Source organism: Orbicella franksi, chromosome 3 (genome assembly GCF_964199315.1).
Source record: "Orbicella franksi chromosome 3, jaOrbFran1.1, whole genome shotgun sequence".
Lineage (NCBI taxonomy): Eukaryota > Metazoa > Cnidaria > Anthozoa > Scleractinia > Merulinidae > Orbicella > Orbicella franksi.
The window spans coordinates 1,596,837-1,623,312 of record NC_138147.1 but is presented as its reverse complement, the minus strand read 5'-3'; the positions used below and the strand labels follow the sequence as shown (position 1 = coordinate 1,623,312).

At 39.7% G+C, this 26,476-nt stretch overlaps 1 protein-coding gene across 3 annotated transcripts; it reads left to right on the top strand.

Annotated features, from left to right (window-relative positions):
• The first annotated feature begins 712 nt into the window (after positions 1-712).
• LOC145480578 (coadhesin-like) lies at positions 713-26,216 on the top strand. 3 transcript variants are annotated; one of them, XM_081458842.1, is made up of 18 exons: positions 713-1,385; positions 5,919-5,998; positions 7,043-7,476; positions 8,198-8,351; positions 8,798-8,983; positions 9,605-9,787; positions 10,370-10,552; positions 10,689-10,871; positions 11,319-11,486; positions 11,726-11,933; positions 14,458-14,686; positions 15,677-15,845; positions 16,847-16,993; positions 22,757-22,912; positions 24,031-24,150; positions 24,835-24,885; positions 25,349-25,380; positions 25,453-26,216. In XM_081458842.1, exons 2-18 carry the CDS (start codon positions 5,941-5,943, stop codon positions 25,570-25,572), a joined length of 2,781 nt encoding a protein of 926 aa, XP_081314968.1. In that variant the 5' UTR covers positions 713-1,385; positions 5,919-5,940; the 3' UTR covers positions 25,573-26,216. The 3 variants fall into 3 exon arrangements, with proteins under 3 accessions (XP_081314968.1, XP_081314966.1, XP_081314967.1); XM_081458840.1 differs by having other exon boundaries at positions 25,349-26,216; XM_081458841.1 differs by lacking the exon at positions 713-1,385 and having other exon boundaries at positions 5,307-5,998; positions 25,349-26,216.
• Positions 26,217-26,476: the final 260 nt, after the last annotated feature.

The following is a 26,476-nucleotide window of genomic DNA, read 5'->3' as shown; positions in this document are numbered from 1 at the left end:
GCGGTTGACTGAAGCCGGTGGTTTTAAACGATTTCAGGAAATTTATTCCTGTTATAAGCTAATTAAAGCACTGTCTAGCGAAATAACACTTTAAATTCGGCTGGCAGCATCTTACAAGCTCGGGATTTACCGGCGGCATTATACTGTTTTTATAACGGTGGCCTCATGGCCGCTGCGCTCAACTCCGGATCCAGCGGTCCTGGTTCGATTAGCTAGAAATATTCCTAGTCGCTTGATGCTAAGGAAATCGGGATGAGCTCCGGCCTGATGGGCTACTTGGCTCGTATGCAGACTTTACCTTATTCCGTACATATGAATGAGTATCCGTTCAGCTTGGTCGCCCTTAAGGGATTTATCAAAGCTTTTTACGTCTTACTTTCATTTACGATACAATGCAGATTTTACTAACATGTCCCAATTTTCGCTATCAATTCTCAAAATTGCAATGAGAAAAATCAACTAATTCATTTACATCAAAAAGACTAAACAAATTTCCCACGATCGTTCCCATATGCTTCGTTAGATAATGAAGAAAAGGTGAACAATACTTGATAGACAAGATTCTGAAGACCACTTTTGGCCAGCAGAGAGCGGCACACGAGTGATCATTTTCAAAGAAAAAGAACGTCTCCAATCCCTTTTACGAGAAAAATAGACAATATCAAACCCAGTAAAGGGCCACAAGAAAGAGTTTTGCAGAAAGCTTTGGGTTCATTTGCACGTGATGGGTGTATGGTTAGGGTGGCAGGAATCCGGGCGAAATTTGCAATTGCTTAACTCGCAATTGATGGCACCAGAGGTCGGTGTCATTATCGACAGATCTTCAGTATTTTTTTTGTTCTTTTGTGTGTGTGTGGTTTTATTTCTATTGTATTAGATGCTGGTTGTTTGAATTCCCCAACTGGTAAGTATCTTATTTAATTGAAAGCTGAGCCATTAACCGAAACGCCCGATTTAAAAGCAACCTTCCGCCCATAGCTTCATAGTTTGTTGATCATGAATGCCTTGGGCATTATTAGGCTTTTCTTAAATCCTACACATACATCTATTTTTCTTGCAATTAGTCATGCTCAGAACAACTGAAACAAATCAGACCTTCTTTTCCTTAGTGTTTAGATTATCGGAATGTCTGTAAAGTAAGAAACGTGCACAAGACTATCTATTGTAATGGAGATTTCTATATGACAACTCCCCAAACCCAACTGCCCATGAAAAGAACAAAAGGGTAAATAAAGTAAAATGGCAGTGGCTTAATATAACTCCTACGCTCAGTTCATAAATACCGGCTGATCTCAATGCAGTCAGTCGTGATCATTACCGACACAGAGCGCGGTCAACTCATCTATCGGAAACCAAATAAGGGGTTTCTCACGCAAAAGATCCAGGTAAGGCATTGATTATCTTACACATTAAAACATGGTTGAGTCTTATAAGAATGTTAGCTCTGTAGTGCAGACAACGTTTAAAGTTATGAGAACAGCGAATGCTGCCTTCAGCGTCAGTCAAATGTCCTCCACGCCCTTTAAAAGATGAGCTCGGAATTAGGCATAGCGCAGTTCTGTGAGGTATGCGCGTTTAGCTTACGGCATCTTTAGTTGTATGTCCAACTTAAGTTCGGTTCCGGGTCTCTTGTCGAGGAATATGATCGACTGTAAGTAAGGTTTCCTCGCGGCTAGACACTCTACCGAGAAACTCGCTCGCCAACACACCTAGGTCGCGCAGACGCGCGATATTTCGCCCGAGATAAAAGAACGTTATGTCACTGTTCAAATCGTGCCTTACATATCATTTAACGATTTTGTAAAGGAATAGTGGCGACGTCTTTGAGGTGCAAACTCGGTAGAAGAGAATGATAATTACCCTCCACTGATTTGTCGAGAATGTAGCGTGCTGAAGCAGTTATATAATCTAATGATCCGTTAATTAGCACCATTACTGATAATCATTTGATTTGTATAAAGTCCATTTTAAATTTTGGGACAGGCTTACTCAGCTTCAATCTTATCACAAATGAAGCGAACTACTAAGATACGGTATGCTGCCAATCTCACATTGAATTAGAGTGGCATTTATTGAAAACATCGATAAGTCAAAACAAACTGAAAGTGAAGAATGATCGTCGCAGTTAATTTTCCAATTTAAGCAACTGGAAAGAAGAAGCCTGAAAAAAAAATCAGGGCTTCAACGGGATTCGAACCCGTGACCTCCGCGATACCGGTGCGATGCTCTACCAACTGAGCTACGAAGCCACACATTGGGAACGAGGTCAATTAATTGAGTTCATATCTTCCCGTGAGGAGTGAAATGATGTAAAGTTTATATGAAATATTTCATATATGAACTGCGGTTATAGGTGAAAGTGAAGAATGATCGTCGCAGTTAATTTTCCAATTTAAGCAACTGGAAAGAAGAAGCATGAAAAAAATCAGGGCTTCAACGGGATTCGAACCCGTGACCTCCGCGATACCGGTGCGATGCTCTACCAACTGAGCTACGAAGCCACACATTGGGAACGAGGTCAATTAATTGAGTTCATATCTTCCCGTGAGGAGTGAAATGATGTAAAGTTTATATGAAATATTTCATATATGAACTGCGGTTATAGGTGAAAGTGAAGAATGATCGTCGCAGTTAATTTTCCAATTTAAGCAACTGGAAAGAAGTTGCTTAAATTGGAAAATTAACTGCGACGATCATTCTTCACTTTCACCTATAACCGCAGTTCATATATGAAATATTTCATATAAACTTTACATCATTTCACTCCTCACGGGAAGATATGAACTCAATTAATTGACCTCGTTCCCAATGTGTGGCTTCGTAGCTCAGTTGGTAGAGCATCGCACCGGTATCGCGGAGGTCACGGGTTCGAATCCCGTTGAAGCCCTGATTTTTTTCATGCTTCTTCTTTCCAGTTGCTTAAATTGGAAAATTAACTGCGACGATCATTCTTCACTTTCACCTATAACCGCAGTTCATATATGAAATATTTCATATAAACTTTACATCAAAACAAACTATTGCCTAAGGCGGTGCGCAAACATTATTAAAGTGTTAATAATCGAGCGTTAACAGAATGCAAGAATGAATTAAGACAAACATCCTAGCGCACGTCTAAAATCGTGAAAGCTCGAACTACAAAAGGTCTAGATAGCAGCAGACATGTAAAGATTTTAAGGAAAACGACCAATTTCTTAAGTTTGAAAGACATGTTTCGACAGAGCTTCTGTCATCTTCAGTTGAATGAATGATTACAAAGCAAGTTGAATAATAAGTAGGCAAAAATGCTAATTAAGACAAATAGTAACAACAGAACGTGAAAAGGTGTAAATTAAAAGGATAATTTTAGATTTACATGGTGTAATTGCTGATTGAGGCAAGGTAGTTCTTTTTGAATATGAATAGCCTCCTTTATCTTGAGTTGAAAGCTGGTAGTGGCGTGATCTAAAATATGAAAGCAGTCTATTGAACACAATGAGCGACAACGTTCAGAATTCTGAAGATGTTTGAAGATGTGAGAGGCCCTATCAACGGCTAAGTGCTCACGTACGCGTGTGGAAAAATGTCGGGAGGTTTCGCCGACATAACAGGCATTACAGCCCGCACATGTAAACTTATAAACCACACGTGAACGAAGCCCGTCGGGGATAGGGTCTTTCACACCAAAAAGGTTACCTATCTTAAAGGAAGAAAAGACTAATTTGATGTCTAAATCATTACAATAGCGCTTGATTAAGTGTCGAATCTTCTTCTTAGTGATGACAGGAAAATGGCCTATGTACGGCAGCTTAAAGTAAAACGTGGGCGAGGTGGTAAGGGGGTAGCCCCGGGGACAATGATTGCTATGGGTCCCAGTGATGTAACGGTTAACCACTTTTTCAATTAAATGGGCATTAAATGCCCATTTAATGCCCATTTAATTGAAAAAGTGGTTAACCGTTACATCACTGGGACCCATAGCAATCATTGTCCCCGGGGCTACCCCCTTACCACCTCGCCCACGTTTTACTTTAAGCTGCCGTATTAGCATTTTTGCCTACTTATTATTCAACTTGCTTTGTAATCATTCATTCAACTGAAGATGACAGAAGCTCTGTCGAAACATGTCTTTCAAACTTAAAAAATTGGTCGTTTTCCTTAAAATCGAACTACAAAGAAGTGAAACCTCGACCAAATCGGCGAAATGCTTTAATGGGATTTTATGATTTCCCGCACCGCTGTAGATCCTAGTAATAGTATTTTATCCCAAAGTATTCCAGATTGGAATCATTTCAAGCGCTGTTGGGACAACTAATTTAACAAGGTTCTTAGCTGGGTAATGGCGGGTAACGAGCGATCGAAAAAATCATTTTCATTGTAACCGTGCTCATTCGACTCCTGAAGAAAACACTAGGCTAGCAAAACTCTTAATTTAGCGATGATCACTGAAACGTTAACAGAAAAAAATTTACATAATTATAAGGTAGTCTCAAGATGATTTTTAAACTCGAACCTAGAAACCACAAAGGCGACCCAAGTTTTAGACTTCTAGTAATCCCTCTTTCGTTTAGTCCATCGTGCGTGACGTGAAAAGAAAACAGGAGAAAAAACAATGACCGTTTTCTCTCGAGGCTTTTTTCGCATTACGCACAACGGACTTAGCCAAAGAGGGACTACTAGTAGTGTATGCAACGATATCTATATTGATTGATTCGCTTCCGGTCTAAGTTTCATGACTGATATTGCCATGGTAACGGTTCAGACCATGCTTTCCGTTTTTTGACTTGTCAGCCGTAGTCGAGAGTGTAGATTAAAACACAACAGTTTGTATCTCCAGTTCTGGTCGATTCCTCTCTGTTCTACGTACGAACAACGTTACTGTTATGACTAATGTTACGCACGAAGGCGTCATACTGTAGACTTTATATGGAAATTCGCTTCAGGCCTAAAATAATATGTTAAAATAACGCTATCAAGGGAGACGTTGTCTAACGACATCGAGAATTCATAAAAGCCACAACCTGTCCAAAATGAGCAAATTTCGTTAATAGCTTAATTTCAGCAGATTTAGGCCTAAAGTGAATTTCCCATGCAAAATTTCTAACGCATTCGTTACGTACACATTACTTTCAACAGGTTGCTTAAGTTTAAGTTAACAAAAAGTGCTTTATGGCATTTTTAGAGACTTTTCGGGGAAAAAACCTTCATCAGTCGCAATTGAAGCTGACTGACTAAAGCTGACTAAAGCAATTTAATTCAAAGTGCTACAAAGCAACAAAAGTGATACGTACTGAGGTTGGTGCCTATGGTAACCAAGGAGTATTTCAAAGCCTTAAAAGATGGTTCACGAGGAAAGTAACCTAATAAAAGGAGAGAGAGACTGAAGATTAAGCTGTGAACAAACGATCCGGAAAATCTCGGGGTTTTTTCTTCGATGCACCTTTGAAATAATATTCTTATACTATATCATTATCAGTATTTGGTTCAACCTAATGTATTCACATGTTGACTTGAGCCCTTTTGGACGTATCGGCGGCTTGACAGTTTTGTATCTGTCCAAACAATTTATTGTTCAAAGATTCCATTCAACCCAGGCAACCTGTCCAATTAAACAGACCCTCGTACGGAAAGTTGAAAGTTCGATGCCCAATATTAATTTGAGGATGATTGAGCTTTCTGCAATATTTATAAATTGGTTGGCAAAGAAGATGACTTTATCGATCAAGTTTAAAGAACACGGCTGAGCTTCCAGGCGAGGAATCACATATTCAATTTTGCATGAATTGTTACACTATATTGTCCACTTTTCCATTACATTAGATAGCTTCAGAAACCATGAAAGGGTATATTTTAGCTACAGTTCATCGTTCAACTTTAACGATCGGCAATTTCGTTACAGTGATTCCTTGACTGTATTCATTTTTCCTTTTTTCTCTCAGCAGGCGCAGCCGAAGACCAAACATGTTCAGTGTCTTGTGGCTATGCGCTTTCATTGGAGTGTTTATTTCAACCTCTCAAGGTAGATCATTTTTTAATGTCAAGAAGCACTGAACCAGGTTGTAACAGCACAAAGGCACCTTATTACCAAGCTTCGCCATCCAGGGTTAAAACTAACAACATATCAGACTAAGAGCTATTTCTACAATCCCACGACAGACCCACTGCTTGCCGAGAAAGGTCTGAAAAATACTATACATTGGCCACAGTCTTTCGTATGGGGTACCACTTTCACAGAGGAGGGGAAATAAGATAGCGAATCAGCAATTTATCCAAGCATCGATGCATTTCAGTGAAGTAGTAGAAAAAAACCGTCAAATTACAAATTATTGTAAACTGCCATTTTCTACAAACCGCGTCAATAATTTTTTTCACCCATCAAACAGCGTCTGATGCAGGGTCCAGATGTGGCCTTATTCCAGGGAGGGATGGTAGTGTACATAGCCCAGGAGTTGGGGAGGGGGCCTCTTAAAATGGACTGCATGAGAGGTTTTGCCCGAAAAAAGGGAATTTTTCTTCAGGTTGGAGGTACTCAACATGATAATATCAAAAAAACAAAAAACAAAAAGGGAAACATGTCATTAGGTATTGCAAAAAGCATTTCAAAAGATTTCTAACAGACGTTTGTACCACGGACGGAGCTTCATACAGTTTTTTCTGGACCATACCAAGCATTTTCAATCAGCTTTCTCTTAAGGTCACTCTCATTAAAATGTCAGGGTAATTTTTTATTTTTAGTGCTTCTTCAAAAATCTTGAAGACGGCACGAATTAAGGTTTTACGGTATGTTACCTGGTGATCCCAACTGACTCACAACGGAGGGCAACTGTTTGGCTTATCAACTGGCCTGTACCTAGGATCAACAAGGCCACTACTGTTGAAAATCAAATCCAGAATGGCAGAACTCTAAGGGTTTGAAAATCCAGCATTCTAAATGTCACCAAATGACAAATTACAAATCCAGCGCCCTAACCACTAGGCCAAAACGCCTCCTTAAAAGGAAAGATTCAACTCACCATGACCATAAAATATTATGATAACATTCATGCTCTTCCCTTTTTTTCAGTTGCTTCGTCCGATTGCGAGAATCCTCCACTAGATATAGCTATCGTTATTGACCAAACGAAGAGCGTAGGAGAAAGAAACTATGATACGATGTTGGACTCGGTCAAATCTCTCATTGACAAGTATGATGTTGGCGAAGACAAAACGCACTTCTCCATCGTGACGTACGCTAAAATCGCCGAAGTTCGCGTGAGTCTTGACGATCCAAAGTACCACAGCAACGAGGCGCTTGAAGAATATCTTGACGAAATGAAAGAAAACGACAAATTAGGAAGCCCTACAAGGACTGACGTAGCGCTGAAAACAGTCGGCGAAGAAGTGTTTGTTGAAGGGAAAGGCGATCGACCAGAATCACCGAACATCATGATCGTTTTCACTGACGGGAAAACGCACAAAAGTTCAGAGCCGTATGATACCGTGATACCAGCGCTTGAGGTGAGATCATGCATGCTTTGAAAAACAGCGAACCTTGAAAGAATTTGAAGCTTTAGAAGAAGGCAGAATTATTGCAATAATAAGAACTATTATTCTTCCCTTAGTGTAAGTCCTAATCTAAGCAATAATAATCATAAAAACAAGTTTGGATGGGGTTTACCTGATGACTGATCGAGAATCGGTCAACCTTAGAATGAAGAGTTTTTTACTGATAGCTGAGTGACACAGCGCTGCACCTTTTACTGATAGCGGAGAAAAGGACTGCAATTTTATCTGATGACTGAGTTTTCAGCACCCTCATCGAGATCCTCTTAGCCTATATGTATGAAAATTGCCATGAGGATAATGACAATTGACTCAGCAGTGCATGCGGGATCGTCCGCGCAAGAGTGTTCGTTAAAAGGACTGAGGCTGCCATTCCAAAATGCTGTGCAGAAAAAGTTTTGGCCTCTGAAAAGACGGGCGTTCCTGTGAAAAACTTATGAAGGTAAAAGTATAGAAATACAAAACTTCTAAGGCTTCTGCCCGACCTGCTGGAAACGTTGATGGTCAAGTTACTCATCTACACTGTAAATCCTAATAGAAGGGGGATAATATTATTTTGATCAGCTGATGGCAAAACTGGGTCTGCTGGCTCTTGTACAGTGGCAACTACAAGTTCATTTTAGAAGTAGAATATTTTCTTTCATAAGACATAATTGAATTTCGTTATCAAAATTAGAGGGCTGGCGTTCATCGAGTTGCTGTTGGCATCGGGAACAGTATTGATGAATCAGAGCTTGAGACCATTGCTGGAGACAAGAGCCGAGTGATTAATGCCAAGGATTTTGGAGACTTGGACAACCAGTTGGATGACATTCGTGAAAAAACTTGCAGTGAGTATTTCGTCCGCAGTGCTTATCCGTTGCTACATTTTAACAGGAAAGCATTTCGAGCGCCCGGCATTGTGAATTATGAACGCACAGTTCATCAGCCAGGAATTCACGGGTTAAAATACATTGCTATACATGAAAGACCGAGAGGGAAGAGTAGCGGCATGGGCGAGACAGTTAGAAGGAAAGTACTGGCCAACACTCTGTCAGTCAGACATGAACTATAAAGTTTGATATTAAGTGAGTTTTTGCTGAAAGGATACCGTCCACCTCGTGATCACCATGTACGCTTCATGTATGATGTAGCACAACATAACGTATAACTTAAAAGAGATGCAATAAGTGTCACAAAAATAATTATTGTTACTGCGCATTATGACCCAACAAACTCTTTTTGCATCAGCAATAAATGTACATGAATTGTAACTTCGTGTTTGTTTACATTTTAGATATCGATGGAGGATATACTGAGTGGACGGAATGGACGGAATGTACCGCAACCTGTGGTGGAGGAACTAAACGACGGTCAAGAACTTGCACCAATCCTTCACCGAAAAATAATGGGAAAACCTGTACAGAACAAGAGCAACTTGGTCCACCCGAGGAGTCTAAGGAGTGCAACACCGATGAATGTTGTAAGAACAGAACGTTATTTAGTTTCGTGAAATGTAGTGAGCGCATGATACAGTTCCCAACCTTCCCGCCACCCACACCCCTCCTACCCCCTTCCCTCCTTGGTTACAGTCCCTTGCCCCAACGATCAGGCCCTCAAAAAATAAAGTTGGCTACTCAAAAAAATATTATTATTATTATTATTATTATTATTATTATTAGTTTTGGGTCAAAGTGGTTTCAGACTGGTTTGATTTGCTGTTGTTTTTTTGTTTGTCTTTTTTGTTTGCTTTGTTTTGTTTTTCTTGTTGTTTTTTGTTGTTTTGTTTAAGGATTATGGAAATAAATTTGAGACAAAGGAAGATACCAATTAAACAAGTTTAAAGTCATTTCAAAACGTATTTTAACCCTTTCGCTGCCAAGAACATATCTGTAAGTCCCCAAGTAAAAGGCGTTTTGGAAAACCCTGTCGTTGAAATAAACGGGAGATAGTATATGTTGGTTATTTACCAGCAATAACAGTCCCTGCTGATCATGCAGTTGTTTTACTGATATTTTTATTGCGTAAACAATAACTGGTATCAGTGTTTTTGACTTCTTAGCCTACTATGAACGCTCATTATGGAGTTGTAATTTTCTTTTAGCCGTACCTGGTGGTTACACGGACTGGTCTAGCTGGGGAGAATGCAGTGTAACATGTGGAGGAGGAGTTCAGAAACGGACAAGAACTTGCACCAATCCTCCTCCATCTGGAGGTGGACCAAACTGCATTGAGCAAAACCTGGGACCAGCAGAGGAAGAACAAGCATGTAACAAGGGAGACTGCTGTAAGTGTCTCTTTTGATAGTGTTAAACGCGCATAGATGTAATAGTAGTCTTGTGGCCAGCGGTCAACTTCAAAAAACATGTGACCTTGATGAGCTCTCAACTTGAGCCCACGATATGGTCACGTGATAATGGCCAGTGGATACCTCGCTTTGACAGGTGTTAATTGACCATAACATGGATGTCCAATATCAAAGAAGTACTCTATAAACAAAGGTTGCATGTCAGTCAACCTGTTAGCTGGAGTATGGCTGCAATTTTGCGCGACTTCGCCATCGCCGTCGACGTCGTCGTGAGTATGCGCCCACGAGCAATACCGCTAGCCATGATAACCATGAGAAAAATCAGTTCATGGATTTCCTTTTCTTTCCTTTATGAGTATGGGGCTCCGCTTAGCGGCCTTCGGGCCGCCGGAGCTCTGCTAATATACATTCATATGTAATCTACTAGCGTACTATACGGATGCCGTTCTCAGCGTGTACGGGAACTTGAACATTAACAGCAACATCAACTAGTATCAGTGTATTTGACTTGTTAGCCTACTATGAATGCAAGTTAATTATCGAGTTGTAATTTTCTTTTAGCCGTACCTGGTGGTTACACGGACTGGTCTAGCTGGGGAGAATGCAGTGTAACATGTGGAGGAGGAGTTCAGAAACGGTCAAGAACTTGTACCAATCCTCCTCCATCTGGAGGTGGACCAAATTGCATTGAGCAAAACCTGGGACCAGCAGAGGAAGAACAAGCATGTAACAAGGGAGACTGCCGTGAGTGTATCTTTTGATAGCGTTAAACGCACATAGATGTAATAGTAGTTATGGCCAACGAATGTACTCAGAATTAGGAGCTAGACAGAAATTTGAGTTGAATTCAGATAGATAATGCCTTTGCAATTTTCTCTAGCTGTACCCGGTGGTTACACGGACTGGTCTAGTTGGGGAGAATGCAGTGTAACATGTGGAGGAGGAGTTCAGACACGGTCAAGAACTTGTACCAATCCTCCTCCATCTGGAGGTGGACCAAATTGCATTGAGCAAAACCTGGGACCAGCAGAGGAAGAACAAGAATGTAACACACAGGATTGTGGTATGTTTCATAATATATATATTTCTTTCTTTACCATTTCTTCGTTGTTTGCTTGTTGAGAGTGACATTTTAGTGTTTTCCCCTGTAAATGAATCAACAAAGTATAAAGTCAGCACAAAAAAGTCTTTCCAGGAGCATCTGTATCGGGTAATAGCATGACAGTAGTTGTAAGGTTCAGGTCATTCGACTGGTCTTAAAATTCCAACATTTAGCGGAGTTTAAGATGATCCCAAAATGCATGTATCCAATATAATTGGACTCAAGTTGCGGTAGGGATTTTCCGAGTTAAGCGAATAGCATGTATGAATTCGGTTCTATTCGTTTTTTTTTTCTTTCTTTCTTTCTTTCTTCCCTGAAGTTTCTTTTCTGACAGAAGATAACAGTAAATGTCAGAGATTTGTTGCCATCTTTCACATCTTTTCTTGTCGGTTTTGTGATCACCTCCAGGTGAAGATGGAAACTGGTCTCCCTGGGGTAACCCAGGTCCTTGTGATAAGACCTGTGGAGGAGGTACACGTAAGAGACAAAGAACGTGCACCAACCCACCCCCATCAGGAGATGGCGAAGACTGCAAGGGAAGTAATACAAAAAGCGAGACCTGCAACACACAGCCATGTAAGTACAAAATGAATCGGAAGTTTGTTTCATGAATGTTATATCCTATCGAATGCTATAGCTATGGAAAGTTCTGGTTTATCTACTCCCTTTCTCCTCTCTGATAGTTTTAGAAATAAAAGCTCCGACCAAAAATCTGTTCATTTTATGTGTATTCGCTTTCTTTTCTCATAATCGTTTCTTCCTTCAGTTTCACTAATCTGTCAATTTGCCACCTTGTGGTTTTTGTTTTTTTCAAGGTCCAACCCCAGAGCCTCCGCCGCCAAAACCTTGCAACGAACATCTTGATGTTGTTGTCGTCATCGATTCCTCCAACAGTATAAGCCCAAGAGACTACAATATTGCTCGTCAATATATAATACAACTGGCTGAAAGACTTGAAATATCTGAAGAAGGTACACATATGGCGATCCTTCTCTACAGCTTCGAAGCCCATACTTGGCACAGGTTGGTAGATAAAAGACTTGAACTGAGACCCTTACTTATCCTGAGAAGTGCGGACTTTCATTCTCGACTGCTGTTTTCATTTAAGTAGTTTCTTATACAAACACATTTGCTGTCTAACTCCAAACGGAACTATCTCTTACGTGCAGCATTTGGTTTATGTTCCCTGCTAGATTAATTAAACCTACTCCAGGACATCTGTTGATCGTGTGGGAATACTAATTAATTTTATTGCTTCTTTTTCAACGATGTTTTATCTACTATTCGTGCAATTCCAAGTCAAGCGAGAATCAAAGGAGACCTATCGTCAAACTCGTGGATTAAGTAATCTAGAGATGAAACATGTTGGTGAATTTGCAATTACTGGTGTATTTTTAAAGGCTGTCAAAACAAGCCGGGTTCTTACCACGTAAGGTCGCACTTATCTCACAAAGCGTAGGCTTTTTTCGTTGGCTTTTGTTGCATACATATTACAGAATAGCTAGGGTGGCAAAATTGCAGGTGAACAGAGAGTGGTAAAGGCTAAGGGTTCTTGGGTCTCAGAGGACACTCGTGCCAAAGAAATCATAGAGTACTCTCCTCCTCCTCCCCTCCCCCCCCCCCCCCCCAACCCACACACACAAACACACGCCCAGATCTTGATGTTGATGTTTGTCTACCTGCTGGGGAAATTTACAAGTATTCAAGTCGTACGAGCATACAGACCTTTTTCATTGCATTTCACTCAAGGCTATAGGTAAGGTTTCTTATGAGACAGCACTTCTTTTCCAATGTAGAACCGCTTGTCTCTCTATATATATTGCACATAAAGTACATCAAAATGAGTAGCCTCATTTGCAAGCATTTTCAGTGTTGATCCAAAAATTTTTTCACCCATAAATATGTGCTCCTACGAGCTCACGGAGGGATTTCTTTCCCTTTGTTATCTTTTCAATCAGGAAGAAAAAGTGTAAACACAAGACAAGGTAAAAATCATTTAAGCTTATCAAAATCAAGTATTTGGGAATTTTTTTTCCAAGTTTTTGTGCATATCACATCCCACTCAGAATTCAAATCAATATACTAAAATAAACAAGACAAGTATAGGGAACACAACTTTAATCTAAACTTAACTCGATGTCAGTTGAACGTGGACTACTCAACATAAGAAACTTAAGTTCTATAACCTGCAAAGCTCTGAGCGAAGGTCCCGCTTGATTGAACGTTGGATCTCACAGGAGATCTGATCAGCCAAACTTGAAGAGTAAAACGATAATAAGTCAAAGACTACTGCAAAGCTGACACAAGGCATATTCAAAAGAATATTTCGACTGGCCTCAGGTTTAGACGTTACTAAATTATAAAAATGAAATTACAATATTATGTAATGGGGCCGATGTTTGTCCTGGTTTCGTTCATTGAGAAGTGTTCGTTTCGCTCATATAACTTCATTAAGGTCCTCGAATAAGACACATTCTCATCAAAGCTTACCACATTAATAGATCACTTTCCAGCAAACAAATGCTCATCTCCTGGTCGTTTTGAACGCCTGGACGAGTCAAATGCTCATGAAATTCACGTTCAAGTTGGCCATAGTACTAATTCGAACATTCGAAGTCAACTCCACTTCAATTTAGCGAAACACCTAACATTAATGGTCGTGTAAAAGCTACAAAATCATCAATTCGGGCTGGCATGATGCATGCTTTGAGCAGTAACCGCGCAAACACGATAGCGAGGCTCACGCTGACTGCACGGTTACTATTCCAACATGGTGTCGGGCTCGGACGCTCTTGTTCGGGCCGACTAATTACGAACAGTGTCTACACCTAAGTGAGTGAGTGCCACATTTGCATATCGGAGTCCCCGCAAGAAACACGTTTCTACGCTTCGCGTAGCCACGAGTTTAAAAAAGGACAAGAAAATGAAATTTGCAATTAAGTCAAGGCTGATAAAGTATTAAAACGGTATTAAGTAATATATCAAACACAAAAGACCGTGTTTGACCACATTTCCAAACACCTAAAAGAGAGCTGAAAATGCCACGGGTAGCGGAGTATTTTAAGCGGACGTCGAGGTGTTTGTAAAATGTATTCAGGCGCTGTTTTTCGTTCGGTTGATGTTCAATAGATGGTCTGAATTTGGGAAAAGGAAATTCTTGTTACAAAGTCTTGAAGTGCTTATTTACAACTTGAATGTCGTGCCTTCCAAGAATTCTTGATAATGGTTGCGTGAAACCATTGATGAAGGGAAGGACAGCAAAACTGTTAGGTTTCTCTTGAGGCGCAGCCCATTTAAAAAACATGCCGACCAATTCTTCAGGTGTGGGGATGGCGTGTGTGGCTGGTTTGGAAAATTTCCGCTCTAAGATGTTGGAAATAACATAGGAGGGATAGTTGTTGGCTCGTAGAGTATCAGTGACATGGTTGATTTCGGTAGTTTTCCTTTGCGATGTACTGGGGAGTTTAATTGCGCGGTGTAAGAGGTGGTTGATTAATTCAGTTACTGAATAAGTTTGAGAAGTTATTGTTAATCTTCTTTGTTGCAGATTTACCGATACCCAATTGGTTGACGAAATTAAGCGCAAAGCTAACGCTTTGCCGCACATTCAGGGTGGAACAAGGACAGATAGAGCCCTGGAACTAGCAACTGAAGATTTCTTTGGCTGGGAAGACAGTGGTGACAGACCAGATAAACCAAACGTGTTGATTGTGCTCACAGATGGTGACACAAATGAAGGAAGCAAGCCATTTAACCAAGTTATTCCTCCTTTGGATGTGAGTAATTATTAACAAACTGTTTCTCTCAATCGTTGTTGGATCCAAATTGTTGTTTCAAAGTAACATTCTAAAATCTCAAAATCCATGACAGTCCATAAAACAACGATAAATGAGTACCACAAAATCCCCTCAGAAAGGGTAAGAATATTTTTATATAATATATCAAAAACGAGAGACCGCCTTTTACCACATTTGCAAACGCTGTAGGAGGTATTTTTAACGAGTTTTTGAGGTGCTTGTAAATGTGGTGGCACTACATCGAGTGTTTGATATATTTTCTTACTCGAGGCTACGACTGAACAGAAAATGGGAAAGGAAAATCGAAAAAAGCTATAGCTATGATAATAAAGATCGACTATCTAAACATTGTAAAGTTTTAAGTGACTTCCTTTGTTCAAGCTCTTTGAATTGTGTTTTAAAAGCAGTATTCCAAAATTTCGTGCTCTAAATTTTACAGTTCAGGGGTCCAAATGAAAAAAATGGCTAAATGAATAAGTATGTGGTTGCTGATGAAATACGAATAACAAGGCATGAGATGACAGCATTAACATTTTTCGTTTCTTTATTGTAATTATAAAACAAATAGATTCCATGTTGCCGTGCGTCCGTTCAGTAATAAGAGAGTTTAAGCATGACGTTTACAGCAGATGGCAAACGGCAAAGATTACCTCTGTATTTGTGTTCTTTTTTTCTAATGCTTAACTAAATCACACAAAATAGGAAAATGTCTCCTACTATTCACCGCAAATACGAATATTTTCACTCTACTGTATAGACAGCTGAAGACAGATGGCAAAAGTTTCATTTTTGCCGTTTGTCGTTTGACGTAACGTCATGCGTAATCTCTCTATTGACTTCCGAAAACGTCAACCTGTGCCACTGTTTTGTTCTTACACAATTTTGACTTCATCTGTGATTTAATATTGACCAGGCACACGGCAACAAGGAAGCTATTTGTTAAATATACACTGCGTATTTTCTATGTAGAAAGCAAGCGTCAGGAGAATCGCCATCGGCATTGGTACAGGGATTGATAGGAAAGAGCTGGAAGAAATCGCCAGCAACATCAAGGACGTTTTGCAAGTACACGAATATTGGCAATTATACAGCAAACTGGAGGAAATCATGAAAATGGCCTGTGAGGAGCAGTATCCTGGTAAGTTAGCCATAAGTGAAACTCGAGTACGAAACAGGGACATGATCCCTGATTGAAACCGTCTGATATCTCGGTACGTATGGCAAGAGAAATGGCCGATTCCTGGAATTCTCAGCTTCTGTTTTTTGACTGCCCATGGGTTCGAATTCTGATTTAATCTTTAAGAAAAAAATACACACATATACTACAACCTCTATCCACAATATGGTTTAGTGAAAGTGAAGAATGATCATCGCAGTAAATTTTCCAATTTAAGCAATTGGAAAGAAGAAGCCTGAAAAAATCAGGGCTTCAACGGGATTCGAACACGTGGAAGCCCTGATTTTTTCAGGCTTCTTCTTTCCAATTGCTTAAATTGGAAAATTTACTGCGATAATCATTCTTCACTTTCATCTACTACCGCAGTTCAAATATGAATTACTTCATATATACTTCACATCATTTAACTCCTCACGGGAAGATATGAACTCAATTAATTGACCTCGCTCCCAATGTGTAGCTTCATAGCTCAGTTGGTAGAGCATCGCATCGGTATCGCGGAAGTCACGGGTTCGAGTCCCGTTGAAACCCTGACTTTGTTAGGCTTCTTGTTTCCAATTACTTAAATGGAAATTTACTGCGATGATCATTCTTCACTTTCATCTACTACCGCAGTTCAAATATGAATTATTTCATATATACTTCACATCAATATGGTTTAGTATTACATAATATGAAAACCTCTGTGGTATCATGTTTAATCCCTATCCGTGTATCACTTCAGCAAGAAACTGTACTTCACAACACTTCTCTTCACGAGGTGTTCAAAGGTTATCGTTTAGCTGACCGGTGACTGATTGTGTGGCAGCCCACACAGGAACAGCCCAACATGTTTCTGGAAGGACAGCACTTTCAATGAGCTAGCTTCTCAACAACGAAGATTTGTAATGCTAAAAATCTGCAATATTCATTTGAAGTATTTATTCCATGTCATGATTCTTAGCTTGCTTGTGTGTCAACAGGTGATTGTGGCAACTGGGAATCTTATGGAGAATGCAGTAAGACTTGTGGTGGTGGAGTCCAGGTTCGCACAAGAGAATGCCCAGCAAAAAGCCTTCATTTAAAGCAGCAAAAGAAACACTGCAATACCAACCTTTGTCCAGGACAAGGTAAGTAACATGCATTGTCGCAAGAGTGATATTTGGGTCATACTTCGGCATATAAAGCGTAAGAATAACAATAACAATAACAATAATTATAATAATAATTTGTAATTGTTAATGGACCGAATGGAGTACAATTCTGGGAGTAATCGCGCGAGCAATTTCAAGATCGGACGAGCGCGAAGCGCGAGGCCGATTTGAAATTACGAGCACGATCACTCCCTGAAATGTGCGACACGAGGTCCAATTACTAATTAATGGTATCTATAACAAATTTCGGAATTAAAAATGTCTTTTGAGAACTTCTTTTGAACGAAAACGTCTGTAACGCTTTTAAAAGCTGTGGGAAACATTGCGAAAGAAGTCATTAAAGCGCACGTAATTGACTTGCGAATCACGTATAGGTATCCAGTACGAAAAGTTCAAATTGGATACAGGGAGGGAGGGGGGGCTGGAAGCCCTTCCCATAATGCAATGCGAACGAACTATATTGTCAACTGTCGTTTGTCACGTGACCTACTAGTTGTCAGTGGCGTTCATGGCGTCCACCTTGGTCAGGTTGGCGACCATTTCTTGAATGTTCGTCGTTAAAATATGCGCTTTTGGCCGTGTGTTGTGCTGTAAAGTACAGGAGATCTTTTTGCAAACTCCGTAAGCTGATTAGCAATACATTACCCGTCGTAGTGATGAGATTGTATTTGTTGTTGTTGGACGGCAAGCTTCTCAAAGTGACGCGCACTGGATTTGCGCCGTTTCGCGCCTTCCTTCTGCTGGAATTTTTCGCTTAATTCAAGTCGGTAATCTACCTTTTTGGTTCGCCAACGGATTGGTTTAGTTTGCCAATGTCTTTTTCAGTTTGTCTTCTTCTCATGTAATAGAGTTGGATCTTCGAAATCACCAAGTGGTAAAAACAAATTGGTGATGTTTTACAAGCTACGTCTAACAACTTACGAGTGTAAAGTTATAATCTCTTTAATATTTCATATTTGTTTACGTTTATGTTAAATTAAGCTGAAGTCTGAAATGAATTCATTAAAGTTATTTTTAACGCGAGATATCGGAGGTTAGTTTCTTGAAACAGATTTTGCGTGAGTGTCGATCAGTGCGTGAGTGGGTTTTCTTAGTTTCATGAAAATAACAATTTATTTGCCATAAATATTTCTTGCTGGCTCTGTAGTAAAGTAACATTTGCTGTTATTGTGCTAATGTAAGGATATTTCTAATCAATTAATTTATACTGCATTGATGTTAAAAAAAAACATTATGTTATCAAACTGATTATCCTTCACAATTATTTTTAATGCTGATTGTACTAAAGGGATTATGCATAATCAATATTTAGTGGAGCATTCTCCTTCCAAATACATAATTCAAGATCAATAATTATATCAATAACTTAGTATTTTCATACGGCTGGAAGATAGGCAGCTGGCCTGTGGAGAAGTTGCAAAAGGGTAGATTGATTCCTTGTTGCCAAAAAAAGATCGTTTTGCCATCAGCTAAACTACTGGATCTTGATGTTTGTAGTAGTGACAACAAAAGTTTTATTGCTGAAGCCTCTGATGTTATCCTTTGGTCTGTTTAATTGAAAAGTTACAGTAGAAATTATTTTTCTATGGATGATAATATTTGTGTTAACTTTATGTGAGTGCCGTGGATTTTTTGTTATCTAAGATTAGATGAAAGAAAGATTTTTACATTGCCCTTTTGGTTCAGGTTCCAAGTGTTTGAACAATCATGACCTTGAATTAATAATTAATGCTCACTACATACATAAGTACATAGTATGTGCCAAACTAGGTATTTGGGCTTGTGGCTGCCATAAAACAGTGACACTTTGTCTCCAAGGATAGGGGTTACATCTCTAGTGTTTAAAACACACAAGGCTCAGTAAAACTATTCCATAATTTATAACATGGGAGCACTGTTCCAGTGTAGTGCGCTGGTCTCCGAATCAAGGAGCCCGGGTTCAAGCCCTGGCCGGGAACATTGTGTAACTTGTGTTCTTGTGCAAAACACTCAACTCTCAGAGTGCCTCTCTCCACCCAGGTTTATAAATGGGTACTGGCAAACTTTGGACTAGAATCCCATCCAGAGGGAAGTGGAAGTACTCCTAGTCGCTTCATGCTACAGAAACCAGGATAAGCCACAGCCTGATAGGCCATTTGGCTCATATGCAGAGTTTACCTTACCTTCACGTGCTCAATAGTGATAATTGACTTTTTGTTACACTTAGCTGGGTCTGAAAGGCTATGTTTGGGATCTGGAATGTGACCAAACTATGGTGCAGGGTTCAAGAAATGCAAAATATCTTGACAGGATTTGACATCCAAAATTTGGGTATAGGATGTGGGATATTTTTTGTTGTTGTTGTTTGTTTACTGTATCTCAGGAATTTGGGAATTCATCATGACCCAAATAAATTTTTTGGGGGCCAAAGCGAATCAACCAGGCAAGCGCTAAGTGGTGTCTCCTTTCAAAACAAACTATAGAGTCTGTCTGGTTAATAGTTGTCTCATTGAAACTGGCAAGTTATTGACAGATGAGCAGACAGTAAATACCACCTGAGTAGAGAGTATTTTAAATTAGATATTTTCAATACATTTTTAGGGAAAGAAAAACAGGATTTGGGTTAGTGATGAAAAAAGTACAGGATGCAGAATTCCTGAGAAGTGGCCAGTCACTCTCTGATGGCATGAGATCTGAGTGAATACTGATAAACTGCACAAGTGCTCGGTCCCTCTACTAAACTCCATTTTGTCAGCAATCTGAACCTTATTTTCATGTGATGTTGTTAACATTCTTAAAGCTGCCAGTCGAGGACTTAGCAATATTTTGCAAAGTATAAAAATGCTGGACAGGTATATTATTTAATACTTCACAATGCCCCATCATTTAAATGTCACAGATTGCTGCATTCAGTTTGAGTTTAATTTTTAACTCTCACTTAAATTTTTAAAAAACGCTTTCCTTTTTTGATGCACACAGCCAGACAACACACACAAAAAAAAAAAAACATTTCTGTTTCTTTTTCTTTGTCATTGTGGCCATGTTTTCTTATGTCATTGTATCACTAATTACAAACCTGAAGCTGAAAAAGGAAGAACACTCCATTAATCTGCAATTGTAAAAAACATCAAAATTTGTTTTCGTGTGGAACATTTTCCTAGACCCTTCTTTCCCCCATGTTTCGGGGAATTACAGAGCGATACAAACACTTTGATCTTGTCCTAGCAGGTGTGAGTTCCATGCTTGCTATGCTGAAACTTACAGATGCTTATAGTCATTTGATGGGAAGTCTATACTGACTATCAAGCGCATGCACACTTTCAAAACAACACACCAGTATTATTATTGCATCAAGTGAACATCATAATATAAAAGTCAAAATGCCTAGGCAGGTGACACGGACCTCAGTAGAAACTTTCTTTCCTTTCTTGAATGTTGTACAACAGTTAAAGTCTGATTTCATACGTGTAACTTATCCGGTGCCCAACATGGTTGACACAGGTATATTGATAGTTGCTGATCTTTTACTATAAATTATTCTGAATTTGTAGAATATTTAGCATCATATGATTTGATATTTTGAACATAAATAAGTAATTTTTATTTGAAGATGAAAAAAAAAACAATTGTTATTTATCCGTCTTCATTGCATGTCCGCGATATTTTGCGAACCAAGAAGCTTGCGTCGTACTAGCCTGTCTGGCTGGCGGAATTGTGAGCGACTGATTTTTGGTGGCAGAGCATCTTCTGGAGATCAGAAAATGAGTGTTCATTTAGGCCTAAAACCTTGAAGTTAATTTCAACTCATCGGCATTTGAGGGATATCAAACATCGGACAATTTTCTTTTAGTATTTGCTGGCAAACAGCTCCAACTTTAGCTCGCCTGCAAGTCATTGTTTACATGCGACTTTTCAGGCATGACGGCCATCTTGCGGGAGCGAGTGAAATGTTGTACCGTAGGGCAAAAACAGGAAAAACCACAATAATGTTCGACATAATACCATCTAAAGTTATATGTCCCATTCCCTTATGGAAACTGCAGTTGGTTTCAGCAATATGATGCCAAAGCCTAACTTTAAAACTCGTGTAACAAGCACCAAAGTACATTTACGCCCGCCTGATTTCTTCTTCATTTCCTAATTGGCAAAAGGAACCCAGTGAAAAGACACTCGACTCGGTGCTTGTTTTTTGCGTATCAAACAGTGAAGTTAATTCGAGATCAATCGACTTTAAGATCTTCTATATATTGAAGCAGCAATTTACAGAATCTCTCTGCAAATCGCACAAGGTATAACTTGACAATCGGTCATAATTTAGATGGCATTTCGCAGCATGACGGCCATTTTGCCGAAGGGCAGAAATTGAGAACTTTCAGGACAAAGATAAAGGATTGAAATAAACATTTACAAACATTAAAATCCTAATTATATTTTCCTTAAAGCATGAACAGAAGATACACCCAAGCTTGAGATCATAACAATGAATCAAATCGAAGTAGCAACCAAGTGAAAACCAGCGACTGAACCTCAATTAGCACAAAGTTTTGATTACATCTGTGAAAACTTGGGCGAACTTTGACGCGCTGCATTATGGGAAGGGCTTCCAGCCCCCCCCCAACCCCACCCCCCTAAATTGGATACCTGTAATCGGACACTCACGTGATCGCCCGCCGATTACGTGACAAATAGGCGCGCGGAGAACCAATCACGATCGAGAATTTTGTTATAGATACGATTAACTCTAAAAAAGTTTAAAAAAGATTATACAAATACAATAAAATCTTAAAATTATAAAATAATAAAGTTGATAAAATAGGTTTAATTGAGCTTCTGAAATAAATGTAGGCTATTTACATCTCTTGTAGCATAAAGATTGTAACAAAATTTTTCTTCCAGACACTGTATGAATTTTATCTTTGTGGAACAGATTTAAGCTACTGAACAACACACAAAGTGCTCCTTAGTAATTTGTAGCCACGAGCTGATGGTACTAAGATCCCTGTGGTAGAAAAGTATTAATACCCCTCCCACCCCTCCCCCCCCCCTCCCCCCCGCTTCCATCAATCCCAAATCGGCAGGAGAAATATTTAGCCTGCATAGCTGGGAGTTTCGGTTTCTAAGCGCAATGTATGTTCATTCTGACAACAAGCGCCATCTAGGACTAGTGGCAGAAGAAGGAAAACGTATGGTTTCCATACCCTAACTTACCCGATTATGATGTCTAACAAAGAAAGCTTTTTCGGCCTTATTAAGTGTGGTCAAGCATTAATTTATCAAAATCGTTTCAGAGGAAAAGATATCTGCTCAATAGAGATTAAGCATCAAATCTCAACAGCAATAATTCATGAAGTGTTTTTTTTACTTAAACTTATCAAATATACATATAAAAATCGGGCCATAGCTAGCAACAGGTAAACCGAGGCAATTGCCTCAGTCATTGTTGTTTTCTTTGGAAGATGATTTAACTATCCCTTAGTCATAATTTTTTTCTGAAAATCATTAGCAAATGCCTTCAATGCTTACGCCTGTGCTTCATGACCCTCCACCCTCCTTAATCTATACCTTTGAACAATGTTATGACGACACCGCACATGATTGCCATTAATGCTAGATCCCCTTCATTATGTTATGAATATTGACCAGCCCTTAAAAAAAGAGAAAAGTTGTACAAAATGACAAACTGACCTATACTGTTACAATACCTGCGTCGTCTTTCTCACTTACTACTATTTGCCTTCTTTATCTGTATTTATATCTCAGAGCCTTGTATAGACGGGGAAGGAGATTGTCCTCGAAGAGCTGCTTCAGGATACTGTTGGAAAACCGCACAACCACCGATACTGAAGACAATGTACTACGTTGGCAGAAATTTTCCAGAGTGGGATAAATGTAAAAAGAGTTGTCGCCGATGCAATGGTAAGGGCTGGAAGACAAATAGTGTGCAGCAAAACACGAGGACAACATTTGCTTTAAAGACTTTTGAGTTACCCGTGCGCTAACTTGTCAACACCAGACCGTTCAAATCCAGTTCTACTTGTAAGAAAGTTCAAAGTAGAATCTACAGATTGTACAGATTAACTGTAAATAAAAGCGGCCTTTGAACCCTGTTTAAATAACATTAGTGGGAGTATTACACACTCCAAGGGTACAGGAAAAAATGAAGTTTTTCGTGAACAAAGCTCCCCACTGTAAAATTACATCCTACGCGAGAACATGGTCTTGTTTCTCTCACTTTCCCGGCGATTTTCACAAAACAAAGGCAGTGACGCTTGAATCACTCACAACCCACACGAGTTACATACTATTCATCAGCAACAATGCCTCATATTTAGAATTGCAGATTCTGTAACGTAAGATAGAGCGATAGAGAGGTTTTTAATTGGGTGGCGTTTACGTAACTGTCCAAATTACAACAATCGCTTTCACCAAGAGACCATGATTGCTTTGGCCAATCACAAAGAAAGCAAACAATAGTGAACCAATCTAAACTCGAAGCAAATACATGTAACTGATGCCAAGCGCGGGAAACCGCGTGCGAAAGAGTTTCGATTAATTTCGATTTAACTTTTAATTGGTTGAGAAAGTGCAAGCGCGAGTTTATTAAGCTACAGTCGAAGCTCTCCTTGCGACCACTCTCGTAGGCGACCGTATAAATCAACACTTTAATGACACTGCACACTGCGCTAATGGTTCGTTGATAAAGATCTCTTGTATAATGCAGTACTGTATTCGTAAAAGTTTATGGTCATTTCCGTAGCGACCACTTAGCCTGCGTGGAAACGACCACTCACAGAGCCTTTATGAATTATTAATGAGTTTCTGAAGCTCTCGTAAGCGACCACCCTCTATTTTTTTATCTTGCGGTCGCGTACGAGAGCTCATTCTTGTAAGCGACCAGCTCTAGTTACGACCACTTTTTCGAATTTCCGAGGTGGTCGCTAACGAGAGCTTCAACTGTAGTCAAATTCCAAGTCAAAACGAATTACATTCGAATGAGAACTGCTCTATTCAATTTGCTTTTCGTTTTCCTGCAGTTGACCCCTCGTGCCAAGATAGTGATCCGTACATTTGTCCCTGGTGGTCAAAAGCACAAAAGAACCTATTAAAATGCAACTTTCGCTTTAAACAAGGTTACGGAATAAAGTCTCTGAAAGGTAAGCCGTTTCACGAAAATTAAGTTACAACAATAAATAACACCACTCTACCAATCTCTCAACACTCTCCTAACATTCATGAATGGAATTAGCAGACGTGGATTAGGGTAAAAGATGTGAAGGTTACAACCCCTGTGCTTGTTATTGAAAATATTAAGATCCAGGGCCGAGTTGTTCAAAGCCCGATTAAGCTAACCCAGGATTAGCGAGAATTTTGATTTCAGTTTTGTAACTTTTGGGTGCTGTTTTCTATTTATATTGTTTGTTATCCAGTTTGAGTTTGAAAAATCTCAAACTACACAAAACATGAGCGATGAAAAACATTTTTATACAAGAAAAACAGATACTTCGATTAACTTTTAATCCTGGGTTAGCGTTAACCGGCTTTCGAACAACCCGGGCCAGCTGTTTGACTAACACAGTCAAAGTGTGTGTTGACGAAGACAGTCCTGCCCCGTGCGGTTGATCGATTTGCTTGCTCAGTGAAGCAAAAAGTAATTGCTCAACCTATGGAAATGTCTGGCTTGCAAAGGAAGATGTGATTGACCGATAACTTATTGAATCTCTTAAATATAACAGTTTTAACTTAGTTTTTAATATTTTAGCTATCACCAATTACTGTACGTCCTGGCAGTAGTCATGGGTTAACGTACTAATATTACTGGCAACTCTTTTTTCCTTCAGATATGTGTAAGAAGAGCTGCAATCAGTGCAGCAGCGGTGGAGGAGGAGGAGGTTATTAGTTTTAAATCAATAGTAGATCTGAGAAACCCCATCCCCTTTTATCCTCTGCAAGAGAAACACGGTACATTTGACATCCTCATTTTCGTGAAAGGAGAAGCCAGCAGGGAAATTTAATTATTGCCTTAGTAGACCTCTCTCTTTCCTTACGATCCGTGGTCCTGGGGCATGTTGAGAAGAGGTAGAGCCACATTAAACGTCCATAGATGCAGATCCACAAACTACGTGTCTAGTTGTCATTTTAGTTTAAGGAAAGTAAGGATTCCTGAAAGCATCCTATCCCTACCCTTAGCTTACTCTTGGTAGAGGATCTGGATGGGGGAGCGTCTTCATTAAAAATGTTTTAGTTCTTCGGCCGTGTAGCAAAAGATACCTTAAACAAGACTTTCAGGAAAAGTCCCAAACCTGTACTGACAACGAATCAGACTCACGCAATCTGTTTTTTTTTATTTTTTAGGGCAAGGAGGTGGTGGCTACGGTGGCGGTGGTCGACCAGGTCACGGTGGTGGTGGTGGCTACGGTGGCTACGGTGGCGGTCGTCGTCCAGGTCACGGTGGTGGTGGTAGCTACCGTGGCGGTGGTGGCTACGGTGGCGGTGGTGGCTACCGTGGCGGTGGTGGCTACGGTGGCGGTGGTAATCGTCGTCCTGGTTTCGGATTCGGTCGTTACGGACGTCGATAATCAGGCAGTAAACTTCAGGAAACCCTGTTTATTTTTCCAAGGAGTTTAAGCCTGGGTTTGTTTATTGCATAACGTAAATTTACATCACTATGTAAGGATTTTGTCCTGATTTAGTTCATTAATATTACTAGACTAAACTAGGTAAACTCCGTAATATACGGGAAGATGCATTTTTCATTTTTAAAACATGGTGTATTTGCAGTTTTTTTTCAGTTCCAGATTTCAAAATCAAAGCGGGTCCTTATCGTGCCAGACGAAAAATGACAAAGGAATTCTAAATGGAATAGTAAACAAGCTGTAGAAATGAGTGAGAAATAAACTTGCAAGTTGAAAATAGTTCTTGATTTGTAATTTATTAATCTACCGGCAGTCTGGCTCAGCAGCCTACTAATTGGCCAGCTGGGTGGGTGAGTAGACTGATAGGTTACTGGCTGGACGATTGGGTGGGTAATTGAAAGGGTGAGCGGCTGGATGGCGTGACCAGCTGACTGGCTGGCTGCGTAATCATAACGATAACTTAGAATCAGTGATCATTCTGTCTCGTTGCGAGATGAGAGCAATTCTTTGGATACCTACAGGAAAAGGTATTGGGCGCACTCGTGTGAATGCTTCTAGTTTCCATTTCTTGAGCGATTTTTTGTGAACTTCCTACTGAAGACATTTAATGATATTCTTGTCGCGTCTGAAGCACGCGGACTAACGTTCAAAACGGCACTGAATCAATTAACTGAAGAGCAAATAGTGAAAGTGGCCAAACTTTACAATGAAGTATGTGTACAAAAATTTAGTCCCTAGTGCCCGACGGCTACACAAAAAGTCGAAATGGACGCGACAAATCGAAAGAGAGAGGTAAAAAAAATAAATTAGCAGGACTGCCAATTTTGAGGTAAATGATGCTAAAGAA

Bases quoted from the DNA above. Each gene is read 5' to 3' on its own strand.
- LOC145480578 (XM_081458840.1), top strand. From the start codon at position 5,941: ATGTTCAGTGTCTTGTGGCTATGCGCTTTCATTGGAGTGTTTATTTCA. The intron at 11,934-14,457 runs GTTGGTAGATAA...TCTTTGTTGCAG, and splicing joins GAAGCCCATACTTGGCACAG to ATTTACCGATACCCAATTGG. The intron at 24,151-24,834 runs GTAAGCCGTTTC...TTTTTCCTTCAG, and splicing joins CGGAATAAAGTCTCTGAAAG to ATATGTGTAAGAAGAGCTGC.